The 20,650-nt window shown below is 37.5% G+C and overlaps 1 protein-coding gene across 5 annotated transcripts in view; it reads left to right on the top strand.

Annotated features, from left to right (window-relative positions):
• Gapvd1 (GTPase activating protein and VPS9 domains 1) overlaps nt 1–20,650 on the top strand; it is a 79,089-nt gene that overhangs the window by 19,553 nt on the left and 38,886 nt on the right. For all 5 annotated transcript variants that reach the window (XM_074053205.1, XM_074053204.1, XM_074053202.1 and 2 more), the window contains 5 exons: nt 11,013–11,230; nt 15,365–16,208; nt 18,670–18,756; nt 19,775–19,909; nt 20,054–20,243. In XM_074053205.1, coding sequence (XP_073909306.1) covers nt 11,046–11,230; nt 15,365–16,208; nt 18,670–18,756; nt 19,775–19,909; nt 20,054–20,243 — 1,441 coding nt within the window. In that variant the 5' untranslated portion in view covers nt 11,013–11,045. The remainder of the gene's footprint in view (nt 1–11,012; nt 11,231–15,364; nt 16,209–18,669; nt 18,757–19,774; nt 19,910–20,053; nt 20,244–20,650) is intronic.

Below are 20,650 nucleotides of genomic sequence, written 5' to 3'. Positions count from 1 at the left end.
CTCCTTGGAAGTTTTAATATACTTTATAGTTTACACATTTCACCTTATCAGGCTATGCTTCTTCTCCATGCTCTTTCTGAGAGTACATATAGTTGCTTATCAATGTTTAGCAAACTTCTGTAGAGGGTCAGATAGTAAATATTTTAGGCTTATGGGCCATATGGACTATGGAGGATCCTGGCATCTATTCAGCTCTACCATTGTGGCATGAAACAGTCACAGAAAAATATATAAACAGATGGGCATGGCTGTGTTCCAATAAAACTTTATTTATATAAACAGGCAGCAGGCTCAAATTAACCTGAAAGCCATAGTTTGCTGGTCTCTACAGTATACAATCATAGAAGGATACAGAAACCCAGTGTACTTTACTTCTCATTAAAATTCCTCCATAGGCCTCCCAGTGATAAGTTTTAATTACATGAGTTGGAAACTTAAATTTATTCTTCAAAATCTGGTCTAATATTCATGGGTGTATTATATATTTTATTCTTATAGAAAGAGTGGAAAGTGATATTAAATTTAAAGTGGTCAACGTCTAGTTTTTTAAACAATTTAAAAGAAATTATCATTAGGCACCAGTGGTTCACACCTGTAATCGTAGCTACTCAGGAGGCAGAGATCAGAAGGATCTCAGTTCAAAGCCAGGGGGCACAAATAGTTCACAAAACTCTTGTCTCATATACCCAACACCAAAAAGGGCTGGTGGAGTGGCTCAAGTGGTAGAGCACCTGCCTAGCAAGCATGAGCCCCTGAGTTCAAACCCCTGTACTGTTAAAAAAAAAAAAAAAAAAAAAAGAACATTACCTAATTTGGAAAGTATGTGTTAATTTTTAAGTTCTTTGATACCACTTACAGTCTTTTTCACAGAACAGTTTGTAATGATGCGAATATTAGTAAAGATGTATCGAGACTTTCTGTGTTTGGTCAAGAGATGCTCTCTGTCTTTGAGGGAACCTACAATTCTTGCTGGAAGGGCCGTATATAAACACTGAAGAAGGCAATACAAATAAAACCAAAACAAACCACAAAAACAACAGTTCCAAATTAGTGGTGTGGATAATCATTTCTTCACTAGGTCAGAGTTGGGATTTATCACTGGGGCAGTCGTGTATGTTTTCAGGGGAAGGTTTTATTGAGCCAAACCTTGGAAATTAGAGCAAGTAGATTAGATGGGGCCTGATATAAATGTCATAAAATTGAATCAAAAATAAAAACGAGGCCAATAAATACATGAAGAAATGTTCAACATCCTTATTTGTAAAGGAATTGCAAATCAAAATGACACTGAGATTCCATATCACCCCAGTCAGAATAGCTACTCACCAAGAAAACAACAAATGGAGGGAAGGATGTTGGAGGTGGGGGCTAATACAGTGTTGATGGGAGTGTTAATTAGTGTACCCCACTATGGAAAATCAGTATGGAGGTTCTTCAAAAAACTAAAAATAGAGGCTGAGTGTGGTGGGCTCAAGCTTTTGATCCTAGTAGCTACTTATAAGGCAGAGATCAGGACAGTCTGCTAGTCCAGGCAAAAAATTTGCAAGACCCCATCTCAACCAATGGCTGGGGGTAATGGTACACATCTGTCACCCACGCTAGCCAGGGAAGCACAGGTAGAATGAGTGAGGTAGTGAGACACTATCTCAAAAATAACCATGGCAAGGGCTGGGGATATACTCAGTGGTTAAGTGTTTGCCTAGTATGCACAAGGCTCTGGGTTCGATCCCCAATACCATGAAAAAAAAATAATAAATAAAAATAACCAAGGCAAGGGCTGGTAGAATGACTCAAGTGGTAGAGTGCCTGCTTTGCAAGCATGATTGCCCTGTGTTCAATCCCCAGTACTGCCAAAAAGTGAATAAATAAACCATGGCAAAAAGAGCTGGTGGATTTGTTCAAGTGGTAGAGTGTCTACCTAGGAAATGCAAATCCCAGTCCAGTCCCCCTCCTAGCCAAAACCTGTAAAAATAGAATTACTGTATGATCCAGCTATACTACGCTTTGACATATATCCAAAGGAATGTAAGTCTGCATACAATAAAGATACCTGTACACCCATGTTTATTGGAGCATTATTCACAATTACTAAACTATGGAATCAGCTAACGTCTCCATCAACTGATGAATGAATAAAGAAAATGGAGTATATATGCACAGTGGAGTATTATTCAGCCTTGAAGAAGAATGAAAGTATGTAGTTTGCAGGAAAATGAATGGAACTATAAATCATTATGTTAATAGAAATAAGCTAAACTGAGAAAGACAAACATAAATATGTTCTCTCATAATGTGGAATCTAGACATTACCAAAAAAAAAAAAATGACATGAATGTAAAATGGAGGACTATTTGGTGGTGGGAACCAACCAGCAGGACAGGGAAGGATGAAAGAAGTGGGGGTGGGGGGTAGAATATGAGCAAAGTACTTCATTCAGTTGTATAAAAATAGAATAATGAAACCTGTTCAAATTGTTTAATAAAAGGGGGAAAGGGACAAGAAAGAAAGAAAGAGGGGTGGATTTGATCAAAGTACGTACATTATATACATGTATAGAAATAGCACAATGAAACCCCTTTGTGTTGTTAATATACATTAGTAAAGGGAGAAAAAAAAATAAAATGAGAAGCCCAGTTTGACTGGAGTAGTTTAATGTAAAGAAATAGTTTAAAACAAAATTGGAGGGGTGGCCTTAGGTAAGACTGGACTTGAATATTAAGCTAAGGGCTTTGGAAATATCCTCCAGGAAGTAAGGAATAATTGAAGTTGTAAGCACCTCCATTTTTCCTTTTTTTTTTCATGAAACTTGTATTTGTTATTTTTAATGTTTTCAGTACTACATTTACCTTGGTTTGTGTTTGCTGATAATTTTATAATGTTCATCCACCAAAGAATGATCTCATCCAGACAAAGGAGACAGAATGCAGAGGAAAAAGGGAGTCAAAAAAAGCCAGGCACTAGGGTTCATGTCTATAATCCTAATTACTTAGGAGGCTGAGATCAGGAGAATCAAGGCTCAAGGCAAGCCTGGGCAAATAGTCTGAGAAACCTCATCTCAAAATAACCAGAGCAAAATGAGCTGGGGGTGTGGCTCAAGCAGCAGAGTGCCTGCTTTGCAAGCCTCAGCCCAATCCTACCAATCAATCAGTCAATGAAAAGAATGATGAGAAAGGTTTTGGTTTGAGTAATCAAAAGATGGAGAAGACTTTATTGTTTGTTTTTGTGTTTTTTTGTAGCACTGGAGTTTGAACTCAAGGCCTTGTGCTTGCTAGGCAGGTGTGCTACCACTTGAGCCACTTCACCAGCCCCAAGGGGTTGGTTTTTATTTTTATTTTTTTTTCAGGGTGCAGTTGAATTTGGATATGTTAAATTTGAGACACCTATTAGACAACCCAAGGGAGATGCTAAGGAAGCAGTTTCATATGTTTACGTGGGATTCAGGGGAAAGGTAGGGCTGGTGATATTAATTTGATGGCACATACAGCCACAAGACTGATTAAGATTGCATAGGTAGTGAGTGTAGAAGAAAGAAATGTCTAAAGGTTGAGCCTTAGAACTCCAGTGTTTTGAAGTCAAGGAGGAGACGGGGCACTAACAAAGGAAACAGACTGAGTGGAAATGAAGACAGGAGGAGAATCATGAGGTTTTGATGTCTAGAAGTCAAGGTATTTCATGAAGGAGAGAGATTAACCATCTCAACAGCTTTGTTAGTGCAAGAAGAGGAGGGATGATAGTTTACCATGGATTTAGCATTGTGTTTATTGTTGAACACTAGCAGTTTTCATGAAGTGGTGAGGAAGACTGATGGACGTGGTTTCAGAAGTGAGTGAGAGACAGGAAACCTGAGATGGTGGTTTTAAACACCTTTGTCAAGGAGTTTTGTTGAAAGGGAAGGAGAAAAATGAGGATGAAGATGGAAGACAGGTTTTTTCTTTTTTTTAGTATGAAAAGTAACAGCGTATTTATATGTTGGTGAGAACAATCCAGGAGAGATGGAAATATGAACGGTGGGGATGGGGTGGCTGGGATTTTAACAATGTTCTTGAGTAGGTATGAAGGGAGGAAAGTATTCTTGAAGTGAGAATTTGCTTAAGCAGGAGAAAAGCAGTTCATTGAAAGGAAAAGAAGATACAGAACTCAAGTATACATATGATGCTTGAGCTTGTGGAAAATCTCTTCTTATTCCTGGAGAAGAAGTGCAAAAAGAGGATGGTATGAATTAGCTGCCTGGAGAATGAGAGGATGGTAGATAGACAGGGGACGTAAAATGTGCATTTGTCAGTACTGGGGTTTGAACTCAGGGCCTTGCACATGCTAGGCAGGTGCTCTTATTATTTAAGCCTCTCTGCTAGCTCTTTTTTTTGTGATAGGTATTTGAAGTCAGGTGTTGTGAACTGTTTGTCCCCCCTGGCTTTGAACTACAATCCTGATCTCTGCCTCCTGAGTAGCCAGAATTACAGGCATAAGCCACCAGCATCCAGCTAGAATGTGCATTTTGTCCAGCAGTTAGGGCCCATTTTGGGTTTGTGGTCTTGAATTTGACTGTGTGTGTGTGTGTGTGTGTGTGTGTGTATTTTCTCATTCACAGGTACTGGTAAACTAGAGTATGGGTTTATCTGGGATTATGGTTTAGACAGGTGAGAAGAGCAAATTGAGGGGACATTCACAGAAATGACTGTAATGATTGACCATGGAATTTATACTAACTAGGTGAGGAGGGATGCAAACACAGGGAGGGGTGAAGGTTAACTTAAAAGGCAGAGGCTGGGCTCATTGGTGTGTGCCTGTAATCCCAGCACCTGGAAGGCTGAGGCTATTGAGTCTGAGGCTAGCCTGGGCCACATAGTGAAACAGTTATTTAAAAAAAACAAAAAGTGTGGGGGGCAGGTGGGGATAGGATCAGTGGCTTGAAAGTCTTGGTGGGGTCAAATGATTGTTGGAGCTTGCAGGTGTTTGAAGAGTAAGAAAAAAACTGATCTATGATTGCAGCAGGCAGAGAGTAGTGGGTGATGTGGTCTGGTGATATAAGATTCAGAGCTGGGTTTTTAGTGGAGGAGGAAGGGAGGAGGTTTTAAGAGTGTATAGGGCATGGGAGAGAAAACAGGCCTGAGAGGTTTGTAAAGGAAACAGGGTTCCCGTGGAACAGCCAGTATTCAGTTAAAGGAAGATAATAAAGGGATCCTTTCTGGAAAAGGTTCAAATTATTGAGAATTTTCTGTTTCAGGGCCACCAAGGAAAGGATTGAAAAGGTGGGGAGGGGCAGGAGGTGAGGTTGGAGGAGGATTTATACAAAGCTGTCTAGGTTCTGCAGGATGAGGATCACCTGGGAGTTCTAGATTTCTTAGTGTGGTTGGCATGAACAGAAATAAGGACAGGTGAAATTGAGAGCTGGTATTGAAGGTCAGTTTTGGTGGTGTTGGCTTTAAGGGGTGAAGGAATGCAAGAGAGGAGGTCTTGCCAAATACATACAGAGTTTTCTGGGGCCTCCAACTATTGGAAGCATAGAGAATTAATAAAAGGCTTCCTTTTGTCCTCTGCAGAAGTTTTAATATATTCTGGCACTATTAGGAAATCATTAATGACTTTTAAAGAGATTTAGGACAGACTGGGAAGGTTTATATCCAAGTGTTTCTTTGGAAATACTAATGTCAGTGTAGGATAGATTGGAAAGAGAAGAACCTAAGTAGAGGAATATGTTAGGAAATTTTTTTAGTTGTCATAGATTCATGGTACTAAATTAGTAATTTTCAGATTAGTTAGAAATTAAAGGCTAGATGTAGGAGTAGAACTTGGTGACAGGCTTGCTGCTGCAGAAAAGAATGAGTTCTAAGTTTTGAGACAGTGTGTGCTTGTTTTCTTATCCACAGGTGTAAGTAAACAGAGAGCATTGAAATTGACTAGGATCATACTGTGACAGAAATAAGAAAGTTTAATCAGTTTTTGGTTTTAGGAGAGAAATTGTTAGGTTCTGTTTTGGAGGTTTTTAAGTCTTGAGACTCTTATTTTTCCTTTTCATCATACTTTTTTTACTTCTGGTTTATGAAGTAAACCTCTGTTCTAGAGGTTGTGTCTATTTTATTCTGTGCTGTATTCTTAGGGCCTGGCAGAATGAAAACAGCTCAAAAAATATTTATTGATTTAAATTAAATGGGAGAAGGTGGCTTTGAATAACCTTTTGAATTTTGAGATTCTGTCTTGATATTATGACTTTTTTTTTTTTTTTTTTTTTTTTTTTTTAAGACAAGGTCTTGCTAAATTGCCCAGGCTGTCCTCAAACATGGCAATCCTTCTCAATCTACTGGGTAGCTGGGATTACATACAGGTTCCACTATACCCAGCTAAGATGTTTTGTGGGTAAAAGAAATACAGAATTTGGATCTGGGGTACATGTAGCTCAGCCCAGTGTAGAATATTTCCCTAGTGTGCATGAGGGCCTAGGTTCCATCCTCAGCACTGCCAAGAGAAAAAGAGTAAGTTCAGATGAGTGCTGGGGGCATCTGTGCTTTATATGGTAGTTATTGTCTTTATTTTTCCCATTCATTTAATTTTTAAATTAACAAATATAATTTTATTACAATAACAATAAATTGAATATTATATTCAAGGAAGCATCATTCCTTGAAAGATAAATTCACCTGTAGAATAGTTAAACCTAGCTAATTAACATATGAATCACTTCACATAGATACTATTTTTGTGGTTTGTGGGGAGATCACTTAGTATCCACTCTTCTGGCCTCTTTCTCAAGAAAATAGTATATCATCATTAACTATTGTTACCATGCTATGAAATAGAACTCTTGTACTTATTCCTCCTAACTGTAATTCTATATGTTTTAACCAGCATCTCCCCATCCCCCAGCCACCCCAGTCTCTGGAAACCACCATTCTATTTTCTATTTCTGTGAGGTCAGCTTTTTCAGATTCCACATTATGAGCGAGAACATACATTACTTTGTCTTCTTGTCTGGCTTATTTCAGTTAACATAATGATCTATAGTTCCATCCTTGTTTTGCAAATGACAGAGGTTTCTTCTTTCTATGGCTGAAGAGTATACCATTGTGTATATATACCACATTTTCTTTGGCCGTTTATCTGTTCATGGACATGTATGGTTGATTCCATGTATTGGCTGTTGTGGGTAATATTTCAATATATGTGAAAGTGCAGATAATCTCTTTGACACACTGATTTCATTTCCTTTGATTATATACCCAGTTGTGGGATTGTTGGATCTTGTGGTAGTTTAGTTTTAATATTTTGATGGATCTTATTGTTTCCATAGTGGCTATATAAAATTACATTCCCCCCAATAGAATGTAAGAGGTCTGTTTTCTCTACCTCCTCACCAGTTTATATGGTATTTAGGTGTAAATTTAAATGAAATAGATGTCTCCAGAAGCCAAATAAAGTTCTCTAAAAACCATCATATCAAACAAACAAACAAAAAACACTTAAAGGAATCAATTCTTTTTTTTTTTTTTTTAATTGGTGGTACTGGGGTTTGAACTTAGAGAAATCAATTCTCAACATACTAAAAATCAAAGTAGAATGTTACTGAAAAAATGTTTAGATTAGTTGGTTGAGAGCAAGTACTTCCTTGGAGTCAGACAGAGCTGAGTCACACCACTAGGTATGCTAACACTTTCTCAGCTGTTGGGCAGGGACAGTGAGAGCACACTGTCCCAGGGCTGTGAGGTTCAGTGAGGAGAAACATCTTGGCATTCTTGGCACATTAAGTAAATAAATATTAGTTTGATGTTCAAACTAATCAGTGTTAATCTGATGTTGTTACTGTTAACTTTTCAGGAAACTAATCTATTTGCTCATATCTGTGTTTTCCTGTTCTTCAGTATGGTAAAACTTTCCTACTGTAAGTTGTCATATCTAATTTTTACTTAAGCTGTTCCTTAGCTTATGGCTGTTAATTTCTCTTATGTGTAAGTGGTATCTTAGAAGAGCAGAACAACTTCATCGACTACTTTTTAAATTCTTAAGTTATTTTCCTCAACTGTCTTTTTTCATTATTGTGTTTATTTTTTGATGCTAGGGTTCCAGCCCAGGGCCTCACTTGCTATGAATGTGCTCTACCACTCATCTACCGCCTTAGTCTCTCAGCTGTGGCTTTTAAGTAGTAACCTGCTAGTTACTGTTACTTTGTTATGTATGTGGTATTATTTTTTTCAAAATGTGTAAACCAGTACCCTTGGTACTAGCAGAATTAAGTTTAGTTAGCACTTTTGAGCTTCTTTCTCCCTGTCGTAGCACTTTTGAGCTTCTTTCTCCCTGTCGTCAACTCTACCATGATCCAGAATCCAGTTAGTCTTTAGTCTCATTGCTTACAGTCTAATGGGAGAGAGAGATAGTATTGTCATAATCGGGTCTGTGCTATTTACTGTACAAAATAGGATTCAGAGTATGAATTTAATTTACGTAAAATTGATTATCTAGGGCCTTATGCGTGCTGGGCAGGGCGCTGTTACTGAGCTGTACCACTAGCCCCAAGTGATTGTCTTAAAAGTATTGTCTTGTAGAGAAATCTGTCTGATTTTTCTTAGGGCTTTCTGACCAGTTTGTTATAGAAAGGAATGCAATGAAGCTTATAATTCTTGTTTTTTAATTTTATCATTTTTACATTTACTTACATGTGTATACATTATTTGGGCGACCACACCCCCCCCCCAAGCTTAAGAAGAAAAAAGGTGTGGCTCAAGGGGTAGAATGTCTGCCTCACAGCACAAAGCACTTAGTACAAACCCCAGTACTGCAAAAAGAAAAGAAAAAAGTTCTTAGCAAATTTGTCTTATGGTTTAGATTTTTCTCTAAAAGTTCTTTAAATAATTGTCTGGGAAGACATTTGAGACTGCTGGTTGGCTTAGAAGGTCAATTCCTGTTTAGATTAAGTGGAGCATTATTTTTATTTTATTTACTTTTTTGTGGAGTGGTACTAGGGTTTGAACTCAGGGCCTTATGCTTGGTAGGCTAGTGCTCTACCACTTGAGCCACTCTGCCAGTCCTTTTTTTGGTTTGGGTATTCTTAAGATAGGGTCTCACGAACTATTTGCCTGGGCTGGCTTCGAACCTCAATCCTCCTGATCTCTGCCTCCTAAGTAGCTAGGATTACACAGGTGAGCCACTGGTGTCTGGCCATGTCTACATTTTATGGATTGTAAAAACTGAGGTTCAGAGAATATACAATGTATGGTCAGTTACTTTTTAATTAACCATGATGCCTCTCATAATTAAAACCCTTAGAACAGAAACCTCTCATAATTAAAACCATTAGAACAGTGTTTCTGTTCCTATGGATTTAGAACTGCCTAGAGGTGTGATAGTTCCCTGCAAAGTCATGTATGTATTTTCTGTAGGCATTTATATAGGTATAAATACATATATATATGTCACCACTTTTATTTTTTAGTGTATATAGATGCTTTTGTGACAAATTCATTAGAAATCATGTGAAGCAGACATACTGGTGATATTAGAGGAAAATGATATGACAGTCTTAGCAGTGCAAGATATTTGAATTAACAGCTTTGCATAGTTTGCTACAAATTGGTAAGATACAAGAATGGGTTTCTTGAAAGTAATTAAAATCAGTGTTAATGGTAATATCTGAAATTGTTCTTGTCATCAGTAGTTTATTAAAATAAGGAAAAAGTTGACCCTAGTTACTTGGGAAGCTGAGCCCAGGAGGTCAGGGCCAGCTAGGGCAACATAGTGTGACCCCCATCTATTAAAAAAAGAAAGAATAATGAGAAAAATTAGTTTTAAATTGCTGAAATCAAAATTTTAAATTGTGAAATCTAATTAAGTATAAAGATGACTAAATCTATTTCTGGATTCTAGCTTAATTTTTAATTCTGTGTGAGGGGGTGTGTTTTGCTGGGGATGGAACCTAGATCCTCAGATATGCTAAGCAAGTGCTTTACAATTGAGCTACACCTCAGCCTCATAAATGTTTAATATTTAATGATTAGTCTTTTTCTAACTTAGCAACTGTGTGCTCTCTGGACACATAACATTGTATTCTGTTATCTGTTCCATAGGTGTTTCTATTGTTGATAAAAAAATATTTTCAGTCCTGTAGGCATTCTAGGTTCCAGTATAAGCTCAAATAATAATGCTTTAAAATATTTGTGCTATTTGTGTCTGTGTAGCTACTAAGATAAACAAGAATTGTCTGAGAAGTCCTGGCCCTGGGGGCACTTACATTTAGTAGTGAAGCCATCCAATAAACATGACTAACATGCAAGTAGGTATCTGTAATAAATGCTAGATAGGGACAAATGCTTTTTGGAAGTGCTGTTTTCTACTTTCAGAAACTGTTTTCTGAGAAAACTTTTCTAAGTAGACATTCTATCAAAGAAACCTGAGTGATGACATAAACATACCACTTGTGCAGCATCTGGAGTACAACCAGATAGCAGGATCAGCAAATGCAGAGGCTATGAGGGAGGGGTGACTTGGCCTTATTCAAGAGACAGCAAGGAGGCAGATGTGGCTGGAGCATATGAAGGAGAGTGGGATGGTGGCGCTATACTACTTGAGCTACACCTACAGCCCTTGAAATACATTTTGAAGACAGAATCAACAGGATGGATTGATTGTGATGTGAAAGAGCACAGTCCAGGATAACTCCAGGGCTAATAAGTAGACACTGGCCTTTTTTAAACAAACCAGTATTCACAGCTGGGTGCTGTTGGCTCACACCTGTTATCTTTGCTACTTGGGAGGCTGAGATCAGGAGGATTGAGTGCCTGCTTTGCAAATCTGAAGCCCTGAGTTCAAACTCCAGTTCCACAAAAATAAATAAAATAATTGGTTTTAACCAGATTTTGTGTTTTGAACCTGTGCTGCTTCTGTGATTAAAAAATGGGTAATTTCAAAGTTAGAATTAACATGGTACTAAATGTAATCTAAATCTTAGTGCATTGTCTAGTACCCCTTTTAAGTTTAGGAAAGAATTTATGTGACATAAAACTTTTATTTTGTCTTTTTATTCTTAGTGATTGGCCTTTGCACTCTTTCCACATTTAAAGATGGTGAAGCTAGATATCCATACGCTGGCCCATCACCTCAAACAGGAACGGTTATATGTAAACTCTGAGAAACAGCTTATTCAGAGGCTGAATGCAGACGTACTTAAAACAGCTGAAAAGCTGTATCGTACAGCATGGATTGCAAAACAACAGAGAATTAATTTGGATCGGCTTATTATAACCAGGTAAAGGAAAGATTTTTCAGGTCATAGATTTTGTAAACCACTTTAATTATATGCTAACTGTAATTAAGTAAATACTTCCAATAAAGTGCATGATTGAAGATAGTTTAAATCAGTGTTAAGGTGATTCTTTGCTTATAAAACATATACAGCTTAATTTTGTTTATTAGCTTAAGCACTGCTATATAAAGTTATAACTTTAGTATCAATGTTTTATATCATACTATTTTTATGTCTTTGTATATATAAAATTTTGTTGTTGTAGAGAATAAGACACCTTGTTTTCTACTTTTCTCATATTACTTGTATGCATTTCCATGTTTTGATATTGTATATCTACTTTTAGAAACTACATACTTCCTTATGTTAATGCCTTATTGTTCTCTTGTTCTAAGAAGCAGTTTTTAACTATAATAATAGTAGTATAATGTTAAGAAGTCAGACACAAAAGAATATATACTATATGATTGTATTTATATGAAATTCAGAAAGAGGTAGGACTGATCTTTGATGACGGCAATCAAAATAATGGATGCTTGTTGGGCATGCAAAAGCATTCTGGGACATCTCTTCTTCATCTTTTCCTTTTCCTCCTCCTCCTCCCTCTCTCCCTCTCTCCCTCTCTCCCCCACCCCCCATGGAGCTGGGAGGGGTTTGTCAAACCCTGGTCCTTGTGCTACTTCACCTCTCTACCTATATCCCTAGCTTCACCCCACACACTTTTTTTTGTTTTGTTTTTTTGAAATGGGGATCTCATCATATTACCCAGCCTAACCTCATACTCTTGGACTCAAGCCTCTTGTCTCTGTCTCTCAAGTCTCTTGTCTCTGTCTCTTAAGTAGCTGGGACTACAGACAAGTTCCACCACATCTAGCTGTTCTGTGTCTTAATCTGGGTTGTAAATAAAAATTGATGAAATTGAGCTCTTGAGATTTAAGCAGTTTCCTGTATTTTATCTCAGTAAGATAGTTTCTTTTCTAAGTAAGGGTAAAGAAAACAGTGCTGCTGTGAATTTCCTCTAAAACCAGGAACAATACAAGTGTGTGCACTGCCACCATTCTTAGTTAATACAGTGTTTGAATTCTTAGCTAGAGCAGTAGACAGTAGAAAGAAAAGGAATACAAATAGGAAGGGAAGACCCTAAAAACTCTACTAGGAGCTCTTAGATCTGATAAGCACTTTCAACAAAGTAGGAGTATACAAAATGAACATAGGAAAAAAAAGTAGCTTTTCTACACACTACTCACTGAAATAGAAGTCTGGAAGGCAGTCCCATTCATAATAAACTCAAAAAAAAAATTAGGCATAAACTTAACCAAAAATGTTGAAGACTTCTACAATGAAAAACTATGGGGGGGGGGGTAAGGGAAGGGGCACAAGTAAGGAGGGCAGAAATGACCCAACATTGTATGCACATATGAATAAAATAAAAATTAAAAAAAAAAAAGAAAAACTATAAAGCACTGAAGAAAGAAATTGTAGAAAACACTAAAGAATGGAAAGACCTTCCAAGTTCATGGATTGGCAGAATTAATATTGTGAAAACAGCCATACTATCAAAAATGATACACAAATTCAGTGTATTCCCAATCAGAATCCAATGACATTCTTCATAGAAGTAGTAAAAACAGTCATAAAGTTCATATGGAAAGACAGAAGACCCTGAATAGCCACAGCAATTCAGAGCAAAAAGAGCAGTGCTGGAGGTACCACAATTCCTAACTTCAAACTATACTGCTGTGCCATTGTAACAAAATCAGCATGGTCTGGCATAATAGAAGATCCAGAAATAACCCCAAGCAGGTACTGCAATCTGATTCTTTTTTGGAGGGGGCAGGGGTGAGGACTGGAATTTGAACTCAGGGCTTCATGCTTGCAAAGCTGGTGCTCTACCGCTTACACCACATCTATGGTCCATTTTGCTCTGGTGATTTTGGAGGTGGGAGGTCTCACCAATTATTTGCCCAGGCTGGCCTCAAACTACAATCCTCCCGGTCCCAGTCTCCCAAGTAGCTAGGATTACAGACATGAGGCACAAGCGCCCAGCTGCAGTCTGATTCTTGACAAAGTGTCAAAAACATACATTGCAAAAAAGACAGCCTCTTTAACAAGTGGTGCTGGGAAAACTGTACGCAGTTTTCCTGAAAGTAGATCCCTCTCTCTCACCTTGCATAAAAAAAATCAACTCAAAGGCAGGTAGGTACCAGTGATCTCGCCAGAGGTAGAGATCAGGAGGATTGTGGTTTGAAGCCAGCCCGGGCAAATAGTTTGACAGACCCTATCTTGAAAATACCCATCACAAAAAAAGGGCTGGTGTTGTAGCCCAAGGTGTAGGCTCTGAGTTCAAACATCAGTATCGAAAAAAACAAAAGCATAAAAACCTCAAAATGGATCAGGGACCCTAATGCAAGACCTAAAACTTTGAAACTACAAGAGGAAAACATAGGGGAAACACTTCATGATATAGACATAGGCAAGGACTTTCTGACTAAGACCCCAATAGCTCAGAAAACTGGAGCATGAATTGGCAAATAGGATTTATGAAATTAAAAAGCTTCTGATATGGGCAAGGTAGTACACAACTATAATCCCAGATACTCAGAAGGCAGAGGCAGGAAGATCATGAGTTTGAGGCCACCTGGGCAAAGTTAGCAAGACCCAGTCTCAACAGAATAAAAAAAAAAATACCAAAAGGTCTGGCCATGTAGTCAAATGGTAAAGAACTTGCCTTAGCACGTGTAAGACCCTGGTTTAGTCCTCTGTAACACACACACACACACACACACACACACATACACACACACAAAATAAATAAATAAATAGCTTCTGTACAGCAAAAGAAACAATTAGTAGAGTGAAGAGACAGCGTACAGAATGGAAGGAAGAAAATCTTTGCCAGATATTCATCTGAACTAAAAAAAATTAAACATCAAAATAATAAATAATCCAATCAATAAATAGGCAAATGAACTGAACAGACGCTTTTTTTTTTTTGGAGAAATCCCATCTCCAAAATAATCAGAGCAAAATGGACTGGAGTTGTGGCCCAAGCAGTAGAACACCAGCTTTGTAAGCCTAATCCATGAGTTCAAATACCATCCCATCAAAAAAAAGTTAAAAGTAGAACTCACATGTGACTTAATTATACTAGTTTAATGTATCTACCCATCTTACTTCAGAGTTACCATGTTTATTGGGGCAGTATTCACAGTGTCTATATTAATCAACCTAGGTGTCCATCAGTGGATGAATAGATAAAAGAAAATGTGGTATATATACACAATGAAATTTTACTCAGCCATAAAGAATAAAATTATGTCCTTTTGCAGGAAGAGAGATAGAACGGGAGTTCACCATGTTAAGTGAAGTAAGCAAGTTCCAGAAATACAAGTATATTGCATCTATTCTCTCATCTGTGGAAGCTAGGGGAAAACTACAAAACGGGACCAAACAAAACAATAGTGCTGCTGTGAACACTGGTGTAGATTTTTACCCCTCCTTTAGGCTCGTTTAGGATTTATTTACAGAAGTAACAAGCCTGGTTGAAGGATGTGATTCTGCAGCTCATTACATACTGGCACACTGTTGTTGAAAAAAAGTTGAGCAATTATGCCTGACATAGACTTCGTTTTGATTACTTTTTAGTATTTGGATATTTGTAAACTTTCTTGTGTCCACAAATAAGTGGTTTTAATGTTAGCAAATTTTTAATTTAATTCCAGAGTGCAGTTCTGGACAGCAGTTGTTAGTACCTACAAATTGATGCTTTTCATTTAATCTTTTTTTTTTTTTTTTTTTTGGTACTGGGGTTTGAACTCAGAGCCTATACCAGCCCTTTTTTGTGATAGGTTTTTACCAAGATCCTCCTGATTTCTGCCTCCTAAGTAGGTAGGATTACAGGTGTGAGCCATTGGCACCAGACTCTTTTCACTAATCTTGAATTGACTTTCTTTGTATTTTTTAGTTTTGTCTGTCTTTGCTCATTCACATGCTCATATTCTAAAAGATTTTAGCAATTCAGAATGATCTCATTGTTGGGACTGTAATCAGCTCATATTTCCATGTTTCAGTGTAGTATATGTGTTATGTTATCACTGTTATTAATAACATTATTTTACTTGCTTGCTAATTTTTTAGTGCTGAAGCCTCCCCTGCTGAATGTTGCCAGCATGCCAAGATTTTGGAAGATACACAGTTTGTTGATGGATACAAGCAATTGGGATTTCAGGAGACAGCTTATGGAGAGTTCTTAAGTCGATTAAGGGAAAATCCACGTCTTATTGCCTCCTCTTTGGTTGCTGGAGAAAAACTTAATCAGGAGAACACACAAAGTGTTATTTACACAGTTTTTACCTCCCTTTATGGCAACTGCATTATGCAAGAAGATGAAAGCTACCTCCTTCAGGTTTTGCGATACTTGATTGAATTTGAACTTAAAGAAAGTGACAATCCCAGGCGACTTTTGAGGAGAGGAACTTGTGCCTTCAGCATCTTATTTAAACTTTTTTCTGAAGGACTCTTTTCTGCCAAACTTTTCCTCACAGCTACTTTACACGAGCCAATCATGCAGCTGCTTGTTGAAGATGAGGATCACCTGGAAACAGATCCAAACAAGCTAATTGAGAGATTCTCCCCATCTCAACAGGAAAAACTCTTTGGAGAGAAAGGCTCAGATAGATTCAAGCAAAAAGTTCAAGAGATGGTGGATTCCAATGAGGCCAAATTGGTGGCTTTGGTGAACAAATTTATTGGTTATCTGAAACAGAACACCTACTGTTTTCCTCATAGTCTGAGGTGGATTGTGTCACAGATGTACAAAACCCTCTCTTGTGTAGATAGGTTAGAAGTTGGGGAGGTCAGAGCAATGTGTACTGATCTCCTGTTGGCTTGCTTCATTTGTCCTGCAGTGGTCAATCCAGAACAGTATGGAATAATTTCTGATGCACCTATTAATGAGGTGGCACGATTTAACCTAATGCAGGTATGCGTTTGCTTATTATTATTGTGGCGTTTAGTTTAAAATTAGTTGATTTTGGGCAGTGGTAGTGGGACAAAAATATGATAACAATGTTCATATTTTCTTACCATTCCTTTTCTCCAAACTGTCCTAAATATTTGCTTCTTAATGAAACAAAACCGGTCATATTAGGATCTTGAAATACTGTAGTCAGATTGCATTAGCTTTTTTTGTTTTGCTTTTTTATTGTTGGTACTAGGGTTTGATCTCAGAGCTTTGTGCTTGCAAGGTAGGCACGCTACCACTTAAACCACGCCCCCAGCCCTTTTTAGCTTTGGTTATTTTTGAGGTAGAATCTCAAATTTATGCCCTGGCTGGCTTGGACTGCAATCTTCTTTACACTCCTGTGTAGGTGAGATGACAGGCACATTCTACAGTGCCCTGTCTTTTATTGATTGAGATGGGGTCTTACTAACTTTTCGTCTGGGCTGACCTTGCACCACATTCTCTGCTTCCTGAGTATCTGGGATTTCATGTGTGAGCCGCTGTGCCTGGCTCTTCATTAGTTTGTAACGACATCTTTACACTCTTAAATGAGTATATTGATTAGACTTTTCTAGAACATTTCCATCACCCCTTCCTATAATTCCAAAATCCAGAATGAAAACTGAGTTATCTTTTATATTTCACTTGGTATAGCAAAACCTAAGCTAACTAAGCAAAACTAACACAAGGCTAATTTTAATTGGTATGTTTGTTGCAGAAATGTAATTTGTTTCACTGTAGGAAACCACCCTACATGTATGTATTCCCTTTCTGAAACTTCTGACATCTGGATCTGAATTTCAAAAAGAGGATTTTTGAACATATAGTAGCACTTTTTTCTTTTTTTAATCATTTGAGCTACTGATGTCACCTCATCATCGCTGCTGGGAATCTTTTCATCTTTTTTGTTTGTGTCGGAAGTTGAACCCAGGGTCTCACACATTCTAAGCATATGCTTTACTACTTGGCTACTTCCCCATCCTTTTAATCATCTTATTCTCCAGAAATACAGTGAAAAGACATTGGATTCATTCACAATAGACTATCTTTGGAATTTTTAAATTGTTATTTGTTACTTTTTGAGACAGGTTCTCGCTATATAGCTCAGACTGGCCTCAAACTCACAATCATCCTGCCTTAGCCTCTCAAATGCTGGGATTGTAGGCATATACTACCATGCCCTGCTTGATTTTTTTTTTTTAATGATAAGCCTTTTTTTTATGATTGGTTCTGTCATCTTGAGGTATTTATCAATTCACTGTATCGAAATCCCTGAAATATGGCTGGTGGCGTGTCTCAAGTGGTAGACTGCCTGCCTAGCAAGTGTCAGGCCCTGACTTCAAACCCCAGTACCTAAAAAAAAAACCCTGAGATAAAATTTAAACTTTTTCAGCATCTATGAAGCACTACCAATTTTTCTTTTTTTTGTACTTCTTGGTGGGACTGAGGTTTGAACTCAGGGCTCCTGCTTGCAAAGCAGACACTCTACCACGTGAGCCACATCTCCAGTCCAACATTACATATTCTTATGACAGTGTGTTTATAGTTTTATTTTCATCATTCTCATACATACTGAATTACATATTTCCAAAATGAGTGAAACGAGGGATTGTCCACATGTTGAGAAAGTAATGCTGTGAGGATATTAGCTTTCAACACAGAGCCTGTATAGGAAATATAGTAGTAGTTCACTTTTGGTAGTAAGGAACTTACTGTGCAACATAGTGTTTACTTTACCAAAGAGCTTCTATTCTGTGGTAATTGTTTTCTTTGAAATACAGAAAGACTATTCTGGCTGGGCTGCCAGTGGCTCACGCCTATAATCTTAGCTTCTCAGGAGACAGATCAGTAGGATTTCGGTTTGAGGCCAGCCCAAGCAACAAAAGCAAGACCCTATCTTAAAAATATCCAAAACACACACACACACAAGCACACACACACACACAAAATGGGGGCTGGTGGAATGGCTCAAGTGGTCTCCCTAGCAAGTAGTGAGGCCCTGAGTTCAAACCGCAGAACCTCAAAAAAAAAACAAAAAAGAATATTCTATTTTGAGTGCTTTGTGAATACTATAGGGAAAAGCATTTTATATTACCTTTAAGTCATTTAATAAGTGAATCAGCAGATTAACTAAAAAATTTCCAAACTCATGAAAAATGCAGTATCAGAAACAAATGTATTGGATTTTTAACTTCCTAATCTTGACATGTGTTAAAGAAAAATTACAACAAAGTTTTTCATTTCCTCTTATTACTCTTAAACTGAAAACAGTAAAAGCTGACATAAATAAGATATGCATTTTATTGGGGACACTGTTTTTCATGCCTCATTAGATTGGTGTAAACATTGTGAAACCAGATTTTTAGGATGGAGTTAGTGCTTTCATGAGTAGAACTTGTGAGTATGTATAGTCTGTATCTATCACTGGTTTGGGTTGCAGGTAGGCCGTCTTCTGCAGCAGTTGGCAATGACTGGCTCTGAAGAGGGAGATCCCCGGACAAAGAGCAGCCTTGGAAAATTTGACAAGGTAAGAATGCATACTGTATCATATGAAATACTGTTTGTAGAAAATTCTGCTAAGGTATTAATAAACCTAACTACTCTCTTTAGTAAATCTTGTTCTTAGGCGATATATAAATTAATTTAGTAATTACCTTTTTATTATATTGGATTAACAAATTTAAGATTAAGATTTCTCTAGATTATTAACTCTCCCTCATAGAAATACTGATGTCATTGTAATGAGAATCAAAGGCTTGTTAAGATTATTTTAACAGCTTGTTCTTAAAAGATTGCTATTGTTGGACACCAGTGGCTCACACCTGTAATCCTAGCTACTCAGAAGGCAGAGATCTGGAGGATCATGGTTCAGAGCCAGCCCAGGCAAAAGAGTTCTCAAAACCCTATCTCGAAAAAAATCCATCACAAAAAAAAGCTGGTGTAGACCCTGAGTTCAAGCCCCAGTACCGCAACAAACAACAAAAAAAAACCGCTATTAAATCAAAGCTGTGGGTATACCAATCAGCCTTAGCTGTGTAATTTTAAGAGTATTTCAGAAGTTAACATTTATGGCATTGTTCAGTAGCTTAGTAGAATAACTTTCTTCATATTTCAAGTAGGCTAAACATTCAGCCTGGTTTAAAATTCTAAGGTTGTGCAATGAAATTTCCTTCTCACCTCTCATCTGTAACCTTCATTTACTGTCCAAAAGGTTCTTGAAGTTATCAGTATTTTATGTATCTTAAAGTTTTCAAAGTATATGAGCAAACTCCTACATAGATTCTCCCACTTACCACATCTCTCCCTTTCAGAAATGGGAGGCAGTGTGGTGTATACAATGTTCTGTGTCATGTTTGTTTTGCTTGCCAGAATATCTTGAGATTGTTCTATATCAATGCATAAAGTGCCTCATTTTTTTTTAATGTTGGGTTTAAAATAATTTTCAAAAAGTGAAATGTTTTTCATGCTTATACACCTTAATCAGAAATTTCATTCCAGTATTTTAAAAGGGAAGAATTCACCTTGATCTTTTCCTATTTTAACAGAATTGTGTTGCTGCTTTCCTTGATGTTGTGATTGGGGGCCGTGCAGTGGAGACTCCTCCCATGTCCTCTGTTAATCTTCTGGAAGGGCTGAGCAGAACTGTAGTTTATATAACCTACAGTCAGCTTATTAGTTTGGTAATGACTTTATTCTTTATTAGGTGTTTCTCAAAATTCTTTTAGCTCAGCATGTGCAGAGTCATAGAGGAGTACATTATGTAAGAAATACATGTTGTGCTTGAAAATCTGGTTTCATCGGTGAATGTCCTTTATTTTTGGTAGGTAAATTTTATGAAAAGTGTGATGTCTGGAGATCAACTGAGAGAAGACAGAATGGCTCTTGACAATTTATTGGCAAACCTACCCCAGGCTAAGTCGGGAAAGAGCAGCAGCTTAGAAATGACTCCCTACAATACTCCTCAGCTGTCTCCAGCAACCACTCCAGCAAATAAAAAGAATCGATTACCTATAGGTAATAACAATTTCTCATATTGAAGCTTTTCATTAAATTTAATTTTTTTTATTAGCCTTGTGATTGTTCTATGTTTTGGAATATAGTTTTTTGTTTTTATTTTTGAGATAGAATCTTTTGTAGTGCAGGCTTGGCCTCAAACTTGAGATATTCCTGCCTCTGCTTCTAAGTACTGGGATTACAGGCAGATACCCACCCTGTCTGTCTTAAAATACAGTTTTAAATACTTCTGAAAAATCTTTTCCTGCATTTACTGTATTTCAGTAAATGTAAATGCCTATAATCCCAGCTACTCAGAAGGCAGAGATTGGGAGAATTATGGTTCACGGCCAGCCCATGTACAAAGTTAGTGAGACCATATCAGCAAACAAATCGGGTATGATAGCGCACACCTGGAGTACTAGCTA

This window comes from Castor canadensis, chromosome 13 (genome assembly GCF_047511655.1).
Source record: "Castor canadensis chromosome 13, mCasCan1.hap1v2, whole genome shotgun sequence".
Lineage (NCBI taxonomy): Eukaryota > Metazoa > Chordata > Mammalia > Rodentia > Castoridae > Castor > Castor canadensis.
Note: the sequence above shows the minus strand (reverse complement) of the source record. Positions and strands in the feature narration are given on the sequence as shown.